This window comes from Leptonychotes weddellii, chromosome 3 (genome assembly GCF_054177405.1).
Source record: "Leptonychotes weddellii isolate Sample4059 chromosome 3, ASM5417740v2, whole genome shotgun sequence".
NCBI classification, from domain to species: domain Eukaryota; kingdom Metazoa; phylum Chordata; class Mammalia; order Carnivora; family Phocidae; genus Leptonychotes; species Leptonychotes weddellii.
This window is the reverse complement of record NC_138371.1, coordinates 33894336-33915905: the sequence shown is the minus strand read 5'-3', so window position 1 is coordinate 33915905 and position 21570 is coordinate 33894336. Positions and strand designations below refer to the sequence as shown.

The window sequence follows — 21570 nt, the reverse complement described above, 5'->3', positions numbered from 1 at the left end:
TTATCCATTCATCTGTTGATGGACATCTAGGCTCTTTCCATAGTTTCGCCATTGTGGACATTGCTGCTATAAACATTGGGGTGCACATGCCCCTTTGGATCACTACATTTGTATCTTTGGGGTAAATACCCAGTAGTGCAATTGCTGAGTTGTAGGGTAGCTCTATTTTCAACTTTTTGAGGAACTTCCATACTGTTTTCCAGAGTGGCTGCACCAGCTTGCATTCCCACTAACAGTAGGAGGGTTCCCCTTTTTCCGCATCCTCCCCAACATCTGTCGTTTCCTGACTTGTTAATTTTAGCCATTCTGACTGGTGTGAGGTGGTATCTCATTGAGGTTTTGATTTGGATTTCCCTGATGCCAAGTGATGTTGAGCACTTTTTCATGTGTCTGTTGGCCATTTGGATGTCTTCTTTGGAAAAATGTCTGTTCATGTCTTCTGCCCATTTCTGGATTGGATTATTTGTTCTTTGGGTGTTGATCTGATAAGTTCTTTATAGATTTTTAGATACTAGCCTTTTATCTGATATGTCATTTGCAAATATCGTCTCCCATTCTGTCCATTGTCTATTGCCAGTCCTTTTTGATGAAAAGCATATGAAGGCAAAAATCTTTTATTTGGACTAGTTTTAAGTTTAAAACTTAAACTGTTGCTTAGTATAAATGAGGAAAACTTTTTAAAGAAATCCAGCATTATTTCTTTCACATATCTGTAGGGATTTGAGCTAGGTTGTTAAAGTACCAACATGTAGAGGTTCTTAGGAAATCTGCTTTAATGAACAAATGAGTGATTCGTAGTTAACTTAATAGTTTATTTTATTTCAAAGAACACCAGGCATTTGAAAAATAAGTTTTTTTTTTCTGAACCTAATAATATCAATTTTCTCAGCAATTCTTCTTTTTCTGGAACAGTGAAAATGTGTATTTTAAGCTAGCTTCTAGGTCTAAATAATTATAATATCTGAGTGGAGTCTGAGGAGTTCATAGAGTGTTATTGAATTTGTCTTTTTTCTAAGGAAAATTGATTCATTATTTTCAAATTACTTTACAGGATCCTTCAAACCAAAAATGTGGTGGAAGAAAGAAAACAGTGTCTTTCAGCAGCATGCCATCGGAAAAGAAAATTAGCAGTGCGAGTGACTGCATCAGCTTCATGCAAGCTGGCTGCGAATTAAAGAAGGTCCGGCCAAATTCTCGTATTTATAACCGTTTTTTCACTCTGGACACAGACCTCCAAGCTCTTCGCTGGGAACCTTCCAAGAAAGACCTTGAGAAAGCTAAGCTTGACATTTCTGCTATAAAAGAGATCAGACTGGGGAAGAACACAGAAACATTTAGAAACAATGGCCTCGCTGACCAGATTTGTGAGGACTGTGCCTTTTCTATACTCCATGGGGAAAACTATGAGTCTCTGGACCTAGTTGCCAATTCAGCAGACGTAGCAAATATCTGGGTGTCAGGTTTACGGTACCTGGTTTCTCGAAGTAAGCAACCCCTTGACTTTATGGAGGGCAACCAGAACACACCAAGGTTCATGTGGTTGAAAACAGTGTTTGAAGCGGCAGATGTTGATGGGAATGGGATTATGTTGGAAGACACCTCTGTAGAGTTGATAAAACAACTCAACCCTACCTTGAAGGAATCCAAGATCAGATTAAAGTTTAAAGAAATCCAGAAGAGCAAAGAAAAACTAACCACCCGAGTGACGGAAGAGGAATTTTGTGAGGCTTTTTGTGAACTTTGCACCAGGCCGGAAGTATATTTCTTACTGGTCCAGATATCTAAGAACAAAGAATATTTGGATGCCAATGATCTCATGCTCTTTTTAGAAGCTGAGCAAGGAGTCACCCATATTACTGAGGATATGTGCTTAGACATTATTCGGAGATATGAACTTTCCGAAGAGGGTCGTCAAAAAGGGTTTCTTGCAATTGATGGCTTTACCCAGTATCTGTTGTCACCAGAATGTGACATTTTTGATCCTGAGCAAAAAAAGGTTGCCCAAGATATGACCCAGCCACTATCTCACTACTATATCAATGCTTCGCACAACACCTATCTCATAGAAGACCAGTTCAGGGGGCCGGCTGATATTAATGGGTATGTTAGAGCTTTGAAAATGGGCTGTCGAAGCATTGAACTTGATGTTAATGATGGTTCAGACAATGAGCCGATCCTTTGTAATCGAAATAATGTGACGACCCATCTTTCCTTTCGAAGTGTCATAGAGGTGATAAATAAATTTGCCTTCGTTGCTTCCGAATACCCACTCATTCTTTGCCTGGGAAATCACTGCTCCCTACCACAGCAAAAGATAATGGCTCAACAGATGAAGAAGATCTTTGGCGATAAGCTCTATACTGAGGCACCTTTGCCATCAGAAACCTACCTCCCATCACCAGAAAAATTGAAAAGAATGATTATTGTGAAAGGAAAGACATTGCCTTCTGACCCAGATGTTTTGGAAGGAGAAGTAACAGATGAAGATGAAGAAGCGGAAATGTCTCGAAGGCTGTCGGTAGATTACAATGGTGAGCAGAAACAAATCCTCCTGTGTAGGGAACTCTCCGATTTGGTATCCATCTGCAAGTCTGTTCAGTATAGGGATTTTGAACTGTCTATGAAAAGCCAAAACTATTGGGAAATGTGTTCATTTAGCGAAACAGAGGCCAGCCGAATTGCAAATGAGTACCCAGAGGATTTTGTAAATTATAATAAGAGATTCTTATCGAGAATCTATCCAAGTGCCATGAGGATCGATTCCAGTAACTTGAATCCACAGGACTTTTGGAATTGTGGCTGTCAGATTGTGGCAATGAATTTTCAGACTCCAGGTCCAATGATGGACCTTCACACAGGCTGGTTTCTTCAAAACGGAGGCTGTGGTTATGTTCTAAGGCCATCCATCATGCGAGATGAAGTTTCTTACTTCAGTGCAAACACCAAGGGCATTGTACCTGGGGTGTCTCCTCTCGTTCTTCATATCAAGATCATCAGTGGTCAGAATTTTCCAAAGCCCAAAGGAGCTTGTGCCAAAGGAGATGTCATAGATCCCTATGTTTGTATAGAGATACATGGAATTCCAGCAGACTGTTCAGAACAAAGAACTAAAACTGTCCAACAGAACAGTGATAACCCTATTTTTGATGAAACTTTTGAATTTCAAGTAAACCTACCTGAGCTGGCCATGATTCGTTTTGTCGTTCTGGACGATGACTACATTGGGGATGAGTTTATAGGACAATATACGATACCGTTTGAATGTTTGCAGCCTGGATATCGGCATGTTCCCCTGCGCTCTTTTGTGGGTGACATCATGGAGCATGTAACCCTTTTTGTCCACATAGCAATAACTAATCGAAGTGGAGGAGGAAAGGCACAGAAGCGCAGCCTGTCAGTGAGAATGGGGAAGAAAGTTCGAGAATATACTATGCTCAGGAATATCGGCCTTAAGACCATAGATGACATCTTTAAAATAGCAGTTCATCCCTTACGAGAAGCCATAGATATGAGAGAAAATATGCAGGTAGGAAAAATCCCAAGCTCTTCTTCCCTGCCCCTATTTCTTCCTACCTCTCCCTTACTGGTGAACACTGTTTTACTAGTGATCTGATTCCTCAAAAAATTATCAGAAAAGTTGTATAAACCCATGTACCACTGAAGTAAGTGTTGTCTGTGATAAAGCAGATATATTTTATGTACCTAATTGTGAACGAATGTTGTGTTAAATTTGGCCTGAACTAAACCAGTTAATATAAATGTTTTATAGATCCACTAAATATCCCTGCCACATAACCAATATGGGGTTGTGTATATGAAACAATGTAAACAAAATGGAATATAAAATATTATATGTATGTGCAATATATATAATATATATATAGACTATACTAATTACAAGTATATGTGTTAAATATTTGCAGATATGAACATGAAAGGGAATTTGAAGTCATAGAAACAAATGTAATGCTTATTAGGTTATTTTAGTTGTTTAAGTGTATGACAACAACAATAATAAATTACTCCCCACAAGAGCAAACACAACTAAACAAACAATAGTCAGCACTTGAACTTGTTGAAAACTATGTGGTCTTCTCTTAGAAAAGTGGTTTAATTGAAAGAACCTGGATTCTGGCTTAAATTCTATCCCCTTGTGATCTTGAGCAAGTTATTTCAGATCTCTGATCATCAGTTTTCTCCACATAAGGTAAGAAAAATAGTAATACATCACAGAATTATTATCAGAATTAAATGACAATGTATGTAAATTGCCCACTCCTGGCATGTGGAAATTCAATGTTAGTTTCTTTTCCTTCATTAATGCTTGAAATCATAGATGGTTGCCAATTTCTTTCTTGAATACTATAGAATATATCTATTCTAGGGTAATGTTACTGAGAAACAACCAAACAACAAATACTAAGTTCCTGCAATGTGCAAAGAGGTGTTGGTCGGCAGAAGAAGTAGCAGTCTGAGAACAAAACAAGAGAGGAATATTTTTCAATGCAGTTTATTTGCTCCTTTAGCTAACATTTTAATGGTAATTCTCACCAAAAAATCCCTACTTTCAAGATAGAAAACAAGCTTGAAGAAGTTAAGTGATTTCCCAAATATTGCAGTTAGTAAATAGGAATGTTGGTCTTTAAATCCAGAATGGCCTACTACCAAAACTCATGATCATTCATGGTTTTTAGTCATGTGATGCTGAATCTCAAACCCATCATTTGGTGAAGACTTTATTTTTACATTATTTCACAGACAAATTCCAGAAAAGACTTAAAATCAATTTTAAATAGCTGAAGTGGTGGAAAACAGTATGGTACGTAATTCACACATAAGTACTTAGATTGTAAGCATTTTATTTGAAGTGGTTGCCTTAGCCACTATTTTAAAAATAGGTTCCAAATATTACCATTTTCTATCTGACTTTTTCTGACATAATTCAAAACTATTATAAATCCCTGTATTAGATTACTTATACATCATTTCTACATCTTACTTTACATATTAGAAATTGATTTTATTTATTTCTGTGTAATTCTTGAAATATATCCTTTACACATACTATGTTTTTAAAATGCATCGTAAGGAGAGTTGGTTATGGATAAAGTTTTTTTCCAGGTAATACTGATAATTTATATCACCTTAACATAAAGTCTTTTGGGTTAAGGATTATTTGGAGCCTAATCAGTAGAAAAATGAAATACCATCATTGTTGCTAAATTCATTTGACATATAATAGGTTAGGTATTGCTCGCTGTTAATAAAATATGAAATAGTTACAATTTCTATTTCAAATGAATTTTAAAAACCTGTAAAACATGGACAAATGTAGCTCTACATGAAATTTGTTTTAGTATGTGCATCTGTCAGGTGCATTTCTGATGGGATGACAGAGAAATACAATTGATGGTTAGTCGAATGCACATCTGTGAGTAATTGCAGCCTGCTACCTTGAGGGGAAAAGCCCGAAGGAGATGTACTCCAATGTATAATCACTGGCATGTTTTTATGATCATCATGATGCAAATCGAATAAGATATTCACAACCAGCCAAGGCTAATTTGTGTGAATATTCCAACGCTCTGCTTTGAAAAGCACTGTGTAGCCTTGGTTCACAATCAGCTTTGCTTTATGGCATTTTTGTGGCAGTTGCTAAAAATTGACAAAGATGAAGTATGATAGTGAATTAGTTCTGTGTGCTTTCTTGGTGCACGTTACACTTCTGGTTGATTATAATCCAGTTTCCTCCAAATTACATATGTATCAGAGGGTATACTTTTAATGAATATACTTTTGTGTAAACCTAGAAGTGCTGGGGGTGATGTGTCATGTGGTCAGAAGTCTAATTGCATGTTTGCTTCCCCACAGAATGCCATAGTGTCTATTAAGGAACTGTGTGGACTTCCTCCAATTGCCAGTCTGAAACAGTGCCTGTTGACCCTGTCCTCTCGGCTCATCACCAGTGATAATACTCCTTCAGTCTCTCTTGTGATGAAAGACAACTTTCCTTATCTGGAGCCTCTGGGGGCAATTCCAGATGTGCAGAAAAAAATGCTGGCTGCTTATGATCTGGTAGGAAATTGTGACTCTAGATTTCTTATCTGTGTGTGGGGGGGGGTGGGGGGGGAAGTCATCTGGCAGGGACTCTTTTGTAGAACTCTAATGAATAAATCACATTGGGAGTAGCAGGCAGAGCTGGCCCACTCAGCTTCCCTTAAGGCCCAGTGAAGACTTCTGGGGCAATGCTTTGAACCCAGAGCCCCACAAATTACAAACAGAAATTCTCTGCATTAGTAAGGAATGAATTATTAAGTCTTCAAAAATATACACAATTTCTAATCATCTAAATGACTTTGGCCTGCAACATAACCATTTAATTGTGTACCTGTAAGAAATGAACATATGCTTCTCAGTGCTGCCTTATGATATTTGCGACAAAATATTTCTCTGGAATTTATATTTCTTATTTTTTAAGATTTTATTTTTTTTTTTTGAGAGGGAGAGAGAGCACAGAGCACAAGTAGGGGGAGGGGCAGAGGAAGGGGGAGAAGCAGACTCCCTACTGAGCAGGGAGCCAGATGCAGGGGCTCTATCCTAGGACCTCGGGTATCATGACCTGAACCAAAGGCAGACCCTTAACCGACTGAGCCACCCAGGCGCCCCTGGAATTTGTATTTCTAAGCTAACACTGTTAAATGATTTTTCTGAATGTATAACGTAATTTATGTAGTAATTAAGTTTAAGAATAATTATATTTTTGCCTCCTAATTCCATAAAAAATTAAGGAGCAAATGAAAATCTTGAAAAATTTGTAACATATATACCAGATAAAGTGTAACTATCCTTAAAATAGAAAGTGCACTTAAAAATCAGTAAGAAGGGTCACCTGGGTGGCTCAGTCGGTTAAGCAGCTGACTCCTGATTGTGGCTCAGGTCATGATCTCAGGGTCCTGGAATGGAGCCCACTAGGGAGTCTACTTCAAGATTCTCTCTCTCCCTCTGCCCCTCCCTCTGCTTGTTCACTCTCTCTCTCTAAAAAATAAATAAATTGTTGATGAAAAAGAAATCAGTAAGAAAAAATATGGAGAAAAAAATCTTACATCGATTAAGTTTAAGTACAGCTTGATAAAACAAACAGTGCAACACAATCATGGCTTAAAAATATAGTTTTACTCTTTCAAATAAAAATCTGGAGACCAACCTTCCAAGATGGAACTTCTGTAAAGTTCTTAGGAACCTAGGCTCCCTCTAGTTTTCTGCTCTCCCATCCCTATAGTGTGACCCTTATCCTTATGGTCCAAAATGGCTGCTGAAGCTCCAACCATAACATCTGCATTCAACCATCAAGAATGATGAAGAGAAAAAGAGGGCATATCTTTTGCCTTTAAGGACATTTCTCCAAAATAGCATAGATCATTTTTGCTTATATTTCATCAGCCTAGAGTTAATACATAACTACACTTAGCTGCAAAGGAGAATGGGAAATGTCTTTACTTCAAGGGGCTATGTGCCCAACTAAAAGTTATCTCTTCTGTTACTAAGAAATAGAGAGAGGAGAGTTATTAGGGGATAACAAATATTCTTTGCTTCAGAGGTGAACAGGCAATTCATGTATCTCTTCCCCCCTAAAAAAATGAAAATCTAAAAACATATTTAACCTTAAAATAAGTTTTTAATTAAAGATATTAAAGAAATGTAGTAAAATATTCCCTCTCTCATTGGCACTAAAAAAATAGTACCTCTGATAGAGAATTTAAGGTAATGGATACTCTCATCCATTTACCTCTACTAGGAAAATAAACTGGCATAATTTTGGGGGAGATAAATTTGGCAATATAATTTAAAATGTTTTTCCCACTTGATTTATGTATTTGTTTTCTGAATTTATGTTAAGGCAATAGTGATGTACATAAACATTTATGTTTAATGTCAACATAGAACTATTAGTTAAAATATAGTAAACCAATATTATGGACTCTTTTGAAGCCATTAAAATCATGCATTAGAAGAATATTTAATGGTATGGAAAACTTCTCATAACATATTTTGTGAAAAAGTCCAGCTACAAAAAAAATATACACTATAGGATTTAAATTGTATTTATATGTATACACATCACACATCTAAACTGTTAGCAGAATATTAATAGTGATTATTTTTAAGTAAGGAAAATGAACTTTATTTTCTTGTTTATGTTTTTCTACTTTCTATTCTCTATTTGCAAAATTCTTTACAATGAACCCAACTAATTTTCATAGTTGAATAAAAAAAATAAATGTTAAGCAAGAAAAGAATAATCTTTTATCCTTAAAAAAACAACTAGAGGAAAGACATTTGGGATAAACACTCTACAATTGAAAAAGAAAAAAAAAAAACCCATAGAATGCATTCTGCTTCTGAATGATCACACCTCTTATAAACTGTACTCCATGGTTGCTGGGGGAAAAGTTCACCTATTACCTATATCTCATTTTTCATGAAATCAATTTTTTCGTCATAAAAGTAGGGACTGAGAGCTATTCAGTGAATAGGTATAATTGCCATCTAAGAGATGAAATTAGGGTACTAGTTGCCATAGAGACAGACAATTGAAATCACTTATTCTTCCAATTCTCTGTGAAGCTGAGAAAGAAAAATCATTCCTTGGAGGGGAGGCTGGTTCCCTGGAGCTGGGCTTGGAATAAGCAGAAGAGCACCTGGAGCACCTGGACTGTGTTTGGCCAATTTCCATTTTACATCCCCAAGTGTCCAATGCTGTCTTGTTTTTTCATTTCTATCTGCTGGAGCCAAATCTGGACATCAGCCTTTTCTCATTTGTATTTTTAAAATGCAGTTTGTAATTACAAGCATAGCATGGTTTTCCAATACTTAAGTAAAAGGCCACAGTAGAAAGCAGAAGTACTTACAATGAGATCTTCATTTATAGTTCCCTACAGAAATGATTTTTCATATTGGTCGGGAACTGAGTATAAATATCCCTATGCCAAATGGTAAACCCGGCAGACCTTGCAAGTGATTGAAAACTCTTTTGACAGCTCTTTTGGCTTATTTCTTTTAGTGGGGAAGTGAGTAGGAACTTATACAAGTAATGATGATATTGACCTGAATGTAAAAACATCATTTTTACTTTTGAGGATTTGCATTGTATTGGCTGGCATCTTCAGTGCTTTTCTTATATCAGTGTTAATATTTATTTTAAAGAAGACTTCTAAGATATTCTGCAGATCGAGTAATAATTTTATTTTATTATTTATTTATTTATTTATTTATTTTTAAAGATTTTGTTTATTTATTTGACAGAGAGAGACAGAGATAACAAGAGAGAGCATGAGTAGGGAGGAGAGGGAGAAGCAGGCTCCTGGCTGAACAGGGAGCCGGAGGATTCGAGGATTTGAGGCTCGATCCCAGGACTCTGGGATCATAACCTGGGCCGAAGGCAGACGCTTAACCCAATGAGCCACCCAGGTGCCCCTCGAGAAATCATTTAAGAAAAAAAATTGGATCAAGCAGGATTTTCCTGCTTGAAATCCTACAGTGCTTCCCATTAAAATAAAATGGAAACTCCTTACTGTGGTCTATGGGGTCATTTATGATCTGGCCTTGCATACCTATATACCTATCTCACTCACCTCTCCCAGCCTCACCCCCACTCCTGTTCACTACCCGCAACCCTCCCCGCCCCCGCTGCTAACCAGCCACGTGGACTTTCTTTCTTTCTTCAACTAGACCAAGTTTGTTCCCACCTCTGGGTTATTTTATTTGTGGTTTCCTCTGCTTGAAATGTTCTGTTGCATGAATAGTTGCTTCTTATCTCTTAATTCTTAGCTCAAATATCATATCCTCAGAGACGTCTTCCCTAACCACTGTCCCCACCCGTCACTCTATCACATAACCTTGTTTTATTTCCATCACCCTACTTAGCAGTGTTGAAAAATATTTTGCTTGACTTTCTGTTTAATTTCTGTCTTCCTTTCCCCTTCAATTTAAATGTATACTCCATGGTGGCACAGACCCTGTCTGTCTTGCTTACTACTGTTATCTCTCGCATCTAAAACAGTGCTGGCATGTGCTATGTTACCAATGAATGTTAGTTGAATAAAAAGTAAATAGAAGCATTAATTGTTGGTGAAAATAGTGTAGATCTGGTGCCATAATTGATGTGTTTATGGTAAATCATTAAATCTTCTTTGTTTTACCTCTATGACACCACGCTAACCAAACTGTTCCTTGTCTTAAGCATACAGTTAAAAACTCTATAGACTGAGGCAAAACTATGGAGACAATAAAAAGATCAAGGGGCCAGAGGTGGGAGACAGGGTAAGATGAGGGAGGGAGGGATGAATAGGAGGAGCACAGAGGATTTTTAGGACACTGACACTATTCTATATGATCCTGTAATAGTGAATACATGTCATTATGCATTTGTCAAAGCCCATAGAATATATAATACAAAGAGTTAACCCTAATGTAAACTCTGGACTTTAGCTAATAATACTATATCAATATTGGCTCATCAATTGTAATGAATATACTATGCTAAAGAAAGACGTTAATAGTAGGAAAACTGGGGATGGGCTTAGAGGGTTTACGGGAATTCTCTGTACTTTCAGCTCAGAGGGCTAAAACTTCTCATAAAAATAAGGTCTAAAAAAATTCCTTGCAGACTATTAATAATACAAAAAATATTTGGATGACTAAGGCAGAAAACAAATCCAGGGTAATGGTGGTAGTAGGGGGGCAGGTACAGTTTGAATGTTCAGCTCAAATCACTTAAATATTTGGATTCCTCAAAAATGGTAATGAACTGTATAGATGCCAACCAAAACGAAAAGTTGTAACCACTAAAAAAATACAGAATACATTTAGAATAAAAAAAAGACCTGAAGTCATTTCCAAACAGAAACAAATTTGGCTTATTTCAGTATCAAAAGAAACAAATCAGGCAACTAGTAACTTCCATTTACTTAAAGCCAACCTGAGTGTATCAAATAGTACTACTTATCAACAGGAAATAAAGTGAAAATATTTTAGAAAACATTGACCCTGAGTTCATCTGCACAGATTTTTTTCTAAACTTAGCTTTTCCCTAATGACCTGAGTTGGTTCTCTTCCTTACCAAACACTGGCTAATTTAATATGTGGAAATATTTCCTATTGATGGTCTTAAAAATTTAGTCTTAAAAGTCATTTTAATATTAATGTGGCAGTTATAATTCTATTATAGTATCCTGTGTTGATATCAAGAAATCAAACACCAAATATATCCTTAGTAGAGTGGGCTTATTTACATGGCATAATTTCAGAAGACAGTTTCCCCATAGTACATATCTTATTTAAAACATACATCTTCGGGGGCACCTGGGTGGCTCAGTTGTTAAGCGTCTGCCTTTGGCTCAGGTCGTGATCCCAGGGTCCTGGAATGGAGCCCTGCATCGTGCTCCCTGCTCCGCGGGAAGCCTGCTTCTCCCTCTCCCACTTCCCCTGCTTGTGTTCCCTCTCTCACTGTGTCTCTCTCTGTCAAATAAATAAATACAATCTTAAAAAAATTAAAAAAATAAAACATACATCTTCTATCTGCTCACTGGTACTTGGAATTTCAAAATTACAATCAATTCCTTTGGGTGAGGACTTTTTAGTCTCTTTTAAAATGCAAAAAAAAAAAAAAATCTTCATGAATAATAACACATTGGATTATCAGCAATTTGTAGCCTTGAGTGAACTTAACCGATCCTGTCCTACCTAGGATTTTTACCTGGGAGAAGGAAGAGATCTTAAAGACAGAGTGTTCCCCAAGTCTGGGTTAGGTGAGGGTGAGGTTGCTCAAAGCATTACAATTTGTCCTGAGAACCACAATCTCCCTTCATGCTCTGAATAGGGATGCAGCTCTGGAAATGCCTGTCTGATATTCAGGGCAGCAGAAACACAGGTGACTTTCCTGATTATCAAATACGTGTCCCAGCCTGAGGAGGGATGTGCCAGCTTCTGAAAAGCACTAAAGCAAACTGGGAACATTATCAGTAACTGAAATAAGTAGAATAAATAGGTCCTAAAAGCAGAAGGTGGGATCGATGCCTCTTTCCCAGACTGAAGACACACAGCAGCGGCTGTTGGTGTTAGACTCGAGGGGCACTGCCGTTTCGGTGGCTTCATATTGTCCTTAGGATGGTTTTTCAGAAATTGTATTAAGAATTTCATTTAAAACCAGAGTACCATTTCTAAGTGACCTGTCCCTTTATTGCACTGTGATTTTTGCCTCCCAGGTCTTTGAAAGAGCAAGCTTCACTTTCCCACTCTGGCTTTGCACTTTCTCTAAGAAAATATCCTCCGAAGTAGGCACTGTAGTAATGGAGTCACTCACTGCCCAGCCTTTTAAGGTTGCCAATGCAGTCTTTTAATTTACAGTTCAATATTTCTTTCCTCATGTTTTTTTCTCATATGTATCCATTTCCCCTTCCTTCCTTCCTTCCTTCCTTCCTTCCTTCCTTCCTTCCTTCCTTCCTTCCTTTCTCTCTTTTTCTTTCTTTCTTTCTCTCTCTCTTTCTTCCTTCCTTCCTCTCTCTCTCTCTCTCTCTTTCTTTCTTTCTTTCTTCCTTCCTTCCTTCCTTCCTTTCTTCCTTCCTCTCTCTTTCTTTCTTTCGTATCCATTTTCTTATATTGGCTTAGCCAAGGTTCTTACCAGACTCTCTTCTCCTCCTGCCTGAGGTTTTCAATAGGATGACTAGCCCTCCATTTAGTCTCTACCTTTCTCTAATTCAACAATTGGAATAATCATTCTCAAATTCTGTTTTTGATTTTTTACCTAGACTCGTCTTCAGCCTCCAGTGCTGGCTGTTTTGCCAATCTCACTTCCTATTTCCTTCTGTGTGAACCCTCTCCTTCAGTCAAGCTGATGTCTTTGCCATCTCATTTTCATTTTCCGTCCTTTGTGTTTCCATTCTATACCACCTAGAATGCCTTCTTAGCCTTAATTCCCTCTCCATCAATCTAAGTCCAGACCTTTGTCCTAACTTCTCACAAAACTGACATTAAGAAAAGACTCATTTATTGAGCTTATTCATAACATTCAATACATATCATATATAAAGAACTTTGGCAGATTTTGTGCAATACAGAGATGAATAAACAGAGGCAGGTATCAGCACAAATAGCCATATGTAAAGCATGACAGCTCTTTGACTCAAGATAAACATAAATAAAATGAGATGGGAAGATGTATATTTCTGCTTGTAAAACAGCACTTTCTCTTCTAACCTATCACTTTGTGTATGTCATTAGGCTTTTGATTAGTCAACTCAACAAACCGTTTTGGATATCTGTTACTGTATAAGTTGCTAGAGGGAAGAAATGATCTGAATAAAAATTTCTGTCCTTTAGGAACAAGATGTCCTGATAGGAAGGCAGGACTTACACCTAAAAAAGGCAGGAACAGGGGTGAGTGGGTGGCTCAGATGATTAAGCATCTGCCTTTGGCTCAGGTCATGATCTCCAGGTCCTGGGGATCAAGCCTCACATTGGGGTCCCAGATCAGTGGGGAGTCTGCTTCTCCCTCTCCTTCGGCCTCTCCCCCTGCTTGTGCTCTCTCTGTTTCTGTCTCTCTCAAATGAATAAATAAAATCTTTAAAAAAAAAAGAGCAGGAACATACAAGGTCCAGATAGTGAAGCAAATGATGTTTTATGTCCTGAGCAGGATGGAGTCTAAGGACCTTGAGTACTATGATGCACTTTTCACAGTGACTTGTAATACACCCCACCCCCAATCCCACTCCATGCTCAGCAGAATTTGTTTGCAAAGAATTTTTTTTTTTAAATTCTGTCTCTCTCGAACGTTCTTATTTTCACTCACCTCCCCCTTCTCTAAAGAGGCTCTACAGAGGTTTTTCAGGACCTTCTGGCATTTTTGTCCAATGTCCACTCCAGCACACTAGACAGGTGATTCAAGGATATATGGTCCTTGTTACTCTTGGGCAGCTCATTTGCACATTCTCACGTTATAATAGAACCTTCATAAGGAGTAGCAGATGCAAATGAGAAGTCCCTATCTACAACTAATTTTAAAAGAAAAATACTGTATAACCTTTATATAACTTTTTTCTTTAGATAGCTGAATTTTACTTTTCTAATGTTCTCACCTGTCCTCTTTTTCATGCATCATCAAAAAGTATTTGCTTAACATATTTGGGCTTTTTCAGTGTTTTAAATTAATGTGAAAACTTTTAGGTAATTAGTGTTTTGAATACAACATTCGGAGGTGGAATAGTTATAGGAGATTGTTACTGTAAAAAATAAACACAAAGTGTTCTCTGAAGGTGACTTCTGTGCTGAATTATTTAGCATTAACTTAAAAGTTAAAACTTTACTATGGTAGGAACAACAGATTTTCCGGAGATAGAAGAGAAATCAAAACAATTTAGAGAACATGGGTCAAGGGTTATTTAATCTTTTACTAAGTCAGTTGGGGTATGATTTGGAGAGTAGCTGTTTATGTTAGCATGACCAGGATTCTAGTGAAAAGAACTAATTGCTATCTTTATTACTCTTGCAATGGAATCAGTACATTGGCAGGTATCAATTAATCAAACCATAATGGGTTGGACTAAATACATTCTCTTCTGTCAGTGTTATTACAAAGATATATTGAAGCTCAGGATAGGAAAAAGTTGTGGTATGTCTCCAGTCTCCCCATGTAGTTTTGCTTACTGAAATCAATTTAAATTGAAATTAGTAAATCATAGATACTCTCCTTCCATCACTCTCTCATTGTGAAGTTTGTGTGGAACTCTATATTAGTTTGCATTTCAAAAAGTACATTGGCCTGTATACTAATGGAACGCAGAAAAAGAACAGCCTGCTGGCAGGTGCCAAAACAGAGCTGGTTATTTATGAACAAGGTATCATACACTTAGTGCACTGAAGCTTCTAATCGTGGGTGTGGCAATGTTTTCTGTACATTTTTTGTATACTGGAGTAATTGTCAGCATCCTGAAGGTTGATAACATTTCCACTTGGTACAAGGGTCCTAAGGACACTGGACATCAGAGGTGCATCAACAAGCTGGCTGCATCATAGGCTGGCTTCTCTGTGAAATACTGTCTGTGCGTCTTCAAAGTTCACTTTGCATTTCTGAATACTCAAGTGAAAATTCTGGAGATGGTTCACGATGGTTGGTGACGTGATAATTTTATGAATGAATTAAATGTTAATCATAGTGGGGTGAAAATAATCATTTCTAAGGATTATTCAAGATATAGCTGACAACTATATCTTGGAAATAGAACAACTGGAGAAAAGAAAAGGTGAAATGGTCCCTTTACGCAGAAAGCAGCTCAATGGGGGCTCCTGGGTGTCTCATTTGGTTAAGCAACTGCCTTAGGCTCAGGTCATGATCCTGGAGTCCTGGGATCCAGTCCTGCATCGGGCTCCCTGCTCAGTGGGGAGTCTGCTTCTCCCTCTGACGCTCCCCCCTCTCGTGTGCTCTCTCTCATTCTCTCTCTCTCTCTCAAATAAATAAGTAAAATCTTAAAAAAAAAAAAAAAGAAAGCAACTCACTGAAGTAGATCCTGTCAATATCATGGATGTGGAGACAACCGTCCTTTGGCCTGCTCTGTGTGGGTTCTCTTGTCCTATGCCGTCATAAATCGGGCTTGGAAATGTGACTCAGAGCTATTCCCAGGACAGAGAATACTTTGTTGCATACATCAAATGCTGTGGACTTCCAGGGAGCTTGCAGATGTTCTGGCCTTATGTGTGTACCTGTTTCACTGAAAAGTAACAGTCTCAATAGGATTGACTTTGCTTAAAAGCAAAAGATGCCAATTTACTAATAGTCCATCTGATTTAAAAGTTTTAAGGACATTAAAAATTAAAGGAAATTATCTTCATTCTAGTTGGCAAATATATATGTAATGGCAATCAGATTTTAAAAGGTATCGAGTTTGATAAAATTTAGGTCTTATTTTAAATTATCTACAGAATCAAAAACTAAAACCCAGAGTTTTGCTTAGAAGGAAGGTAAGAGATAGTTTAATTATTTTAGTCTTCTTAAGAGGAGAGAACAAAATAGGTCTAGAGTAGATTGGCATATTCTTAAGTGATTAACTTTCCAAATTAGATATCTCCTTCCTGAAAGAGCAGTGGATGCCACTGAGTACATTTCTTTCTAGGCTTGATAGGAAGAATATCTATGTGGTTGATGCCTTTTGCAAATTAGACTTGGAAGGAGAAGCAGTCAAGGCAAAATGTATTTTTATGATACTTTACTTGGCGAATTTTTATTGTTTATCACTGAGTTGTACTTGCAAAAGAAATTCTATACTTTAATATAATATCAGTATCACAATGCAATTCATAAGCTTAGATCTGTTCCTCAAGGGCCTGGGTTCTAGTCTAAGCTATTTCACTAACCAGTTGTTTGGTTTTAGGAAAGCCCATTTGAGGCTCAATTTTTTCTCTTATAAAATGGGGTTGTCTATGATAGGTTTCTAAATATAAAGTTCTGTGGTTCTAGGAATTTTGATATAATCAGGAGAAAATTGGAATCTATGGAAGATTTAGGAATCATGGTATGACAAAAGTTCATCTTTTCAGTACCATTCAGTAGTTACATTGACTCTGCAATGATCCTCGGCAATTGTTAAATTCCCTATTGAGAAGAGCTGGAAGGACAGTTTATTTACACAGGTTGGACACTTTAATCTATCGCTGATTAAAAGCATTACTGCCCCCTTCAGTAAAATTTTTATTTTAAATAAATGATTTTGATCTTAACTGACAACTTTAAACACCCCTGTTCAGGACACATCTAATGCTTAAAGTAATGCTAATCTTTATCTAAGTAAGACCTCTATTCTTTTAGATTCAAAGCCATAGTAAGGTAATAAGATCCATTAGGAGATATTCATGTGACAGAACCAAAGAAAAGCTCTTTGTATTACTATGACAAGCAAAGGCAACTGGGAACAGAGGCTGAGACATCAGATATGTAAATCCAGGACACTCCTGATTCTATCAATCAAGTCAGCCTAGCTTTGGCTGGCTAAGTAGACTGACTACCCAGCTGGGGGATTATATGAGGACATGATTCTCACCTTCTCTCCTTGGCTTTTGCACTTTATATTTCATTTATGTCAGGATCTGTAGAGACCTAGGAAGGAGATTAAACTCAAATCAACCGTTTTTTCTTTCCTTACAGCCTAGATAAGCCTAGGGGGAGAGGTTGAAATTGTTGATTTAAATGTGGTTGGGAATTATTGGTGTATTTTGGCCATCTATCTTGTTTTCTCTACAACTACTAATAATTGAAAGTTGACTGCAGAAAATAGATTAAATTATTTTTTCTAAGTACATTGGAAGCTGTTACCATAGAGAAGAGGATCAAAAGCTCTCATGAGAAAAGTCCATTTGAGCAGTGACTTTAAGTTAATGATGAGTATTTTAGAGTAATAGTTACGAATGTTATTACTAAAGGATTTCAGGTTATCCTCTAAGGAATCTCATAGGGATGCTCTTCTATGTTGAAGATTAAATCACCCTTGACTATCTCTTTACAAAGTGATCTATTAGACAAGGGGAAAAACAAATTTCTTACTATGGGGTTAACAAACATTTACTTGGAGGATTTTGAAGAGAACTTGAATCATAGGGTTTGTTGAATGTTTTGGTTCTGAATTTAATTTACCTTAAATAATTAATAAAGTTTATTTATTTTAAATACATTTATATATTTGAGAGAGAGAGACAGATAGAAAGAGCAAACAGGGGAGGGGAAGAGGGAGAGAAACTCAAGCAGAGTCCCTGCTGAGCGTGGAGCCAGACTTGGGCTTGATCCCATTACTTAGAGATCATGATCTGAGCCAAAACCAAGAGTCAGATGCTCAACCAACTGAGGCATCCAGGTGCCCCAGTAATAAAGTTTAAAAATTATTTTATTTTCTGATACTTGAGTATATAGGTATAATCCTCTTAAAAGCTTTGTGTTCATTTGAAAGGGAACTCAGAATATCTAAGATTATAGAAAAATGGAGAAGTCTAGAAAAAAGACTAGAGATAAAAAGAGAAATAAGAGTTCCAAAAGACAGGGGTGCCTGGGTGGCATAGTCAGTTATGTGTCTGACTCTCGGGCTCCATGCTCAGCATGAAGTCTGCTTAAAGACTCTCTGTCCCTCTCCCTCTGCCTCTTCTCCCCACTCTTTCTCTCAAATAAATAAATAAATCTTAAAAAAAACTAGTTCCAAAAGACAATTATAGGTTTGAGAAATGATCAATAATAAATAAAATACTGTGCTGTGGATAATCGATATGTAGAAGAAATAAATATCACACAGTAAAATAGGGAAAAAGTGATTGTATAAATGAATTGATGAATATGTGAATATAAAGGTAAATAAGGCCCTGATATGCTGGAATTACAATTTACTAGGGAAGTGAAGGGTGGGAGATAACATAAGTAAATAATTAATTGTAACTTGAAATAGAAAATAAGAAATTTTGTAAACAGACTAGAAAAATAGAATGTTCTTGGAATTTGGAGGTGAGAGGGAGAAGGAAAGGGAAATTGGAACACCAGTGGAAGAGAAGGCACTGAAATGAGCTTTGAGGCTGGTAGGATTTTGGCCAGGGGAGATGGCTTAAGAAGACTTACCTAAGAGTAAGACATGTGTAGAAGGAGGAAAAAGAGGGTGTGTTTGGAGAAGCGTGATTCACACAGGGACCTAGAAGACTTGAGAAGCCATAGGGGGAAAGGCTGCTGAGGCAAATGGGAAGACTTGAATTCTGGGTTAGAAAAATTTTACTTCATTCAATAGGCAAAGGAGAAAATGACAAAGCCAGGAAGTAACTAGTGCTATGCTTTTGGAAGATGATTTTGGAAGTGGTATTTAGAAGGAGTAAGGTGGAAAGAACCAGAACCTGCCAGTAGCTGAGCAGGGATTCAAAGCCACCTCTGATTGCCTCCAAGGGAGCTTTGTGAGCATTTGAAGAAAATAGAGATATTTCTTTTCTTTTTTTTTTTTTGGCAAGAGTCGGGGTGGGAATGGGAGAATAAAATGGAGGAGAACATATTTTTAAAGGTAACATTTGAGATGCAATTAGAATTTGAAAGATGGTCCAGAGAGTGGGACTAAAGGCTTAAACCAGGAGTGTTGTGATTAAAGAAGGAAACAAAGGGATAAAATTGGCAAGTTAGGCAAGACTTGGTGACTGACAAAATGTGGGAGCTCACCTTCTGGATGCAGTGAGGCAAAGAGAATGTTGGAGATCTGAACCTGGATGTCTGGATGAGACAGAATGCTGGAAATTACATGTACAGGTATCTGGTACCTTATTTGTTCTCTGCAGATAGCAAAGGGGGTGATTAAAGGAGTAAATGAGGGGTTTGGTTATGAAAGTATGGGTAAGCATTAGAGAAGCAACAGTGGATGGTGAGTACCCCAGGAATAGCAACAGTGGAAAAGGAGAAGGGGAGGGAGCCATTCCTGGCACTCCGTCATATCTATACCTGGCAGAGAGGGGCCACTTGACAGGAGCTCTGGTCTTGTAGAGAGGAAGCTATGGGGCCATTGTCCAGCAGGGAGGGAATGGTCAAGGGAGTAACCACCCTAAGCCCTCTCTCCTCCTGCCTCCCGCCCATGATCCCTTGCTGATGGATCCCCTTGGCCAATCCCAACAGAAGTCAGCTTGATGTTGCCAGTCAGCGAGGGAGCCTGCTTGATGTTGCCCACAGAGACCAAACTTCCCTGCATAGAGCATGGCAGAGCGTGGATCTGGAGGGGTGAATAGAGAGGACCCAGCATGGGCAACTCCTTAGTAAAAATTTGAGAATGTATTCATTCATAAATGATATAAACTTAATAATATACCAGCTTATACAATATAAAACAAATCAAGAATAGAAATTAGCATTGGATTTTAAAAGTTTTACTTACAAATAATAAAAATAAATCTTTTTGCTCTTCCAATGTGATTGAATACGTTGATCTGATCCCGCTGTCATTGTTTTCACTTGTCTGTGTTGCTGAGGAAGAAATCATGGTATGAGTAGAATGAGGAGCTGCTCTGCCATCTTCACGTTTTTGCTTGTGCTTGGGTAATCTTCATTTTCTTCTCAGGAATCCATATTGGGAAAGTGTAGTTTACTTAGGACAAGATTATGTAAATGGTACTACTCTAATACAGGCATATGTAAGTTGGAATATTCTGGAAGAAACTAATACATGAGTGCTGCTGTTAGCCCTTCTTCCACGTGAAATTCCCTTCTTCCTTGTCTTACCTTACTTACCGCATTAGAGACATATGATCTTGATTTGGCAAGTTAGGCAAGACTTGGTGACTGGGTCAATCTGTAAAGCTTTATTTCCTTTCTAGTTTTACAGATAAAATAAACCTGAATAAAAGTCCTCATTCTTTCTTCTCATACTGCAAAGGGTTATCTTGTGCTCCCTGCTCCAGAGTGCACATACCTCCCTACTTTGGAAACCACTGTTGTAGACCATTGGAAGTATGAATCTGGAATTTAGGAGAGAGGCCAGGGTTGGGGACATTGGCTTTGAAATGATCTGCATGAGTACAATATTTCATTGCTCTAGGAATGGATGAAATTACTAAGAGGAAAGATAATGGTCAAAGGAAAGAATGGAGAGCTGAGACCAGGCAGCTCAAAGAATTCCTACATGTATGGATATAAAAAAGGAGAAAGAGGTAGTACAGGAGTCAGAGAAAGAGTGAAGCTGAAAAAGAAACAGGGTCCCAGAAATCAAGAAGGAGGGATGATCAGAGTTGTCAGCTGTTGAGTCAGGAGTGAATGAGGACAGAGGATGGACCAGGGTGTAGTTGATGATGAGGCCAAGATTAAACTTTGAAGGTCTTGATGGAGTCTTGCTTGAGTCAAAGCAATGAGTGCGGGCTAATTTTTTAAGGGAGGATTAATGGCCAGTAGAATATTTTGTTATTGTTTCTGTTTGCTTACTTTGAAGTAGGAGGTATATGGAGAAGGGAAAAAGCCAGGACAGAGGTGGAGATTTTGGATAAAAAAAGGAAAGGGTCATTGGGAATGGATTCCTGAGGGAGGCAGTGGAGGTCGGATTGACTGTCTTGGTGGAAGAGGCAGCCATAGCAAAGAGGACACTTCCTTCTCAGGTTATTACAAAGAGGCTATGGTGTTTCTGCATGAAGGAAATATATTCTTTCTTTTTTTTTAAATTTTTTGTTGTTATGTTAATCCCCATACATTACATCATTAGTTTTAGATGTAGTGTTCCATGATTCATTGTTGGAAATATATTCTTTTTATGCTCAACACTGAGGAGATAGTAAAATACCGCAACGAAAACTGGCCACAAATCAATAGATAAAAGAGTTTGTTTTTTTTTAATCAAAGAAATGTTCTCTACTGAGAGCAAAACCAAGAGAAGTGAGTGTTAAGATGTCAGTCAAGATATTATCAAAGGAAATTATCAATCCTATTACTTTTTTGAGTTTTTCTTAAAAAGGACAAATTTGAATGTTGAAATGGATTGATTATGGGCATGCCCTCATGTTTTTCCTGACAGGCTGGGCCAGGTGACTTTGAAAATA

General features: G+C 37.6%; 1 protein-coding gene across 3 annotated transcripts in view; it reads left to right on the top strand.

Annotated features, from left to right (window-relative positions):
* Positions 1 to 21570, top strand: part of PLCL1 (phospholipase C like 1 (inactive)) — a 327021-nt gene that overhangs the window by 249941 nt on the left and 55510 nt on the right. For all 3 annotated transcript variants that reach the window (XM_081813916.1, XM_006728141.3, XM_081813915.1), the window contains exons 2-3: positions 1052 to 3526; positions 5872 to 6075. In XM_081813916.1, the coding sequence (XP_081670042.1) occupies positions 1106 to 3526; positions 5872 to 6075 (2625 nt within the window). In that variant the 5' untranslated portion in view covers positions 1052 to 1105. The remainder of the gene's footprint in view (positions 1 to 1051; positions 3527 to 5871; positions 6076 to 21570) is intronic.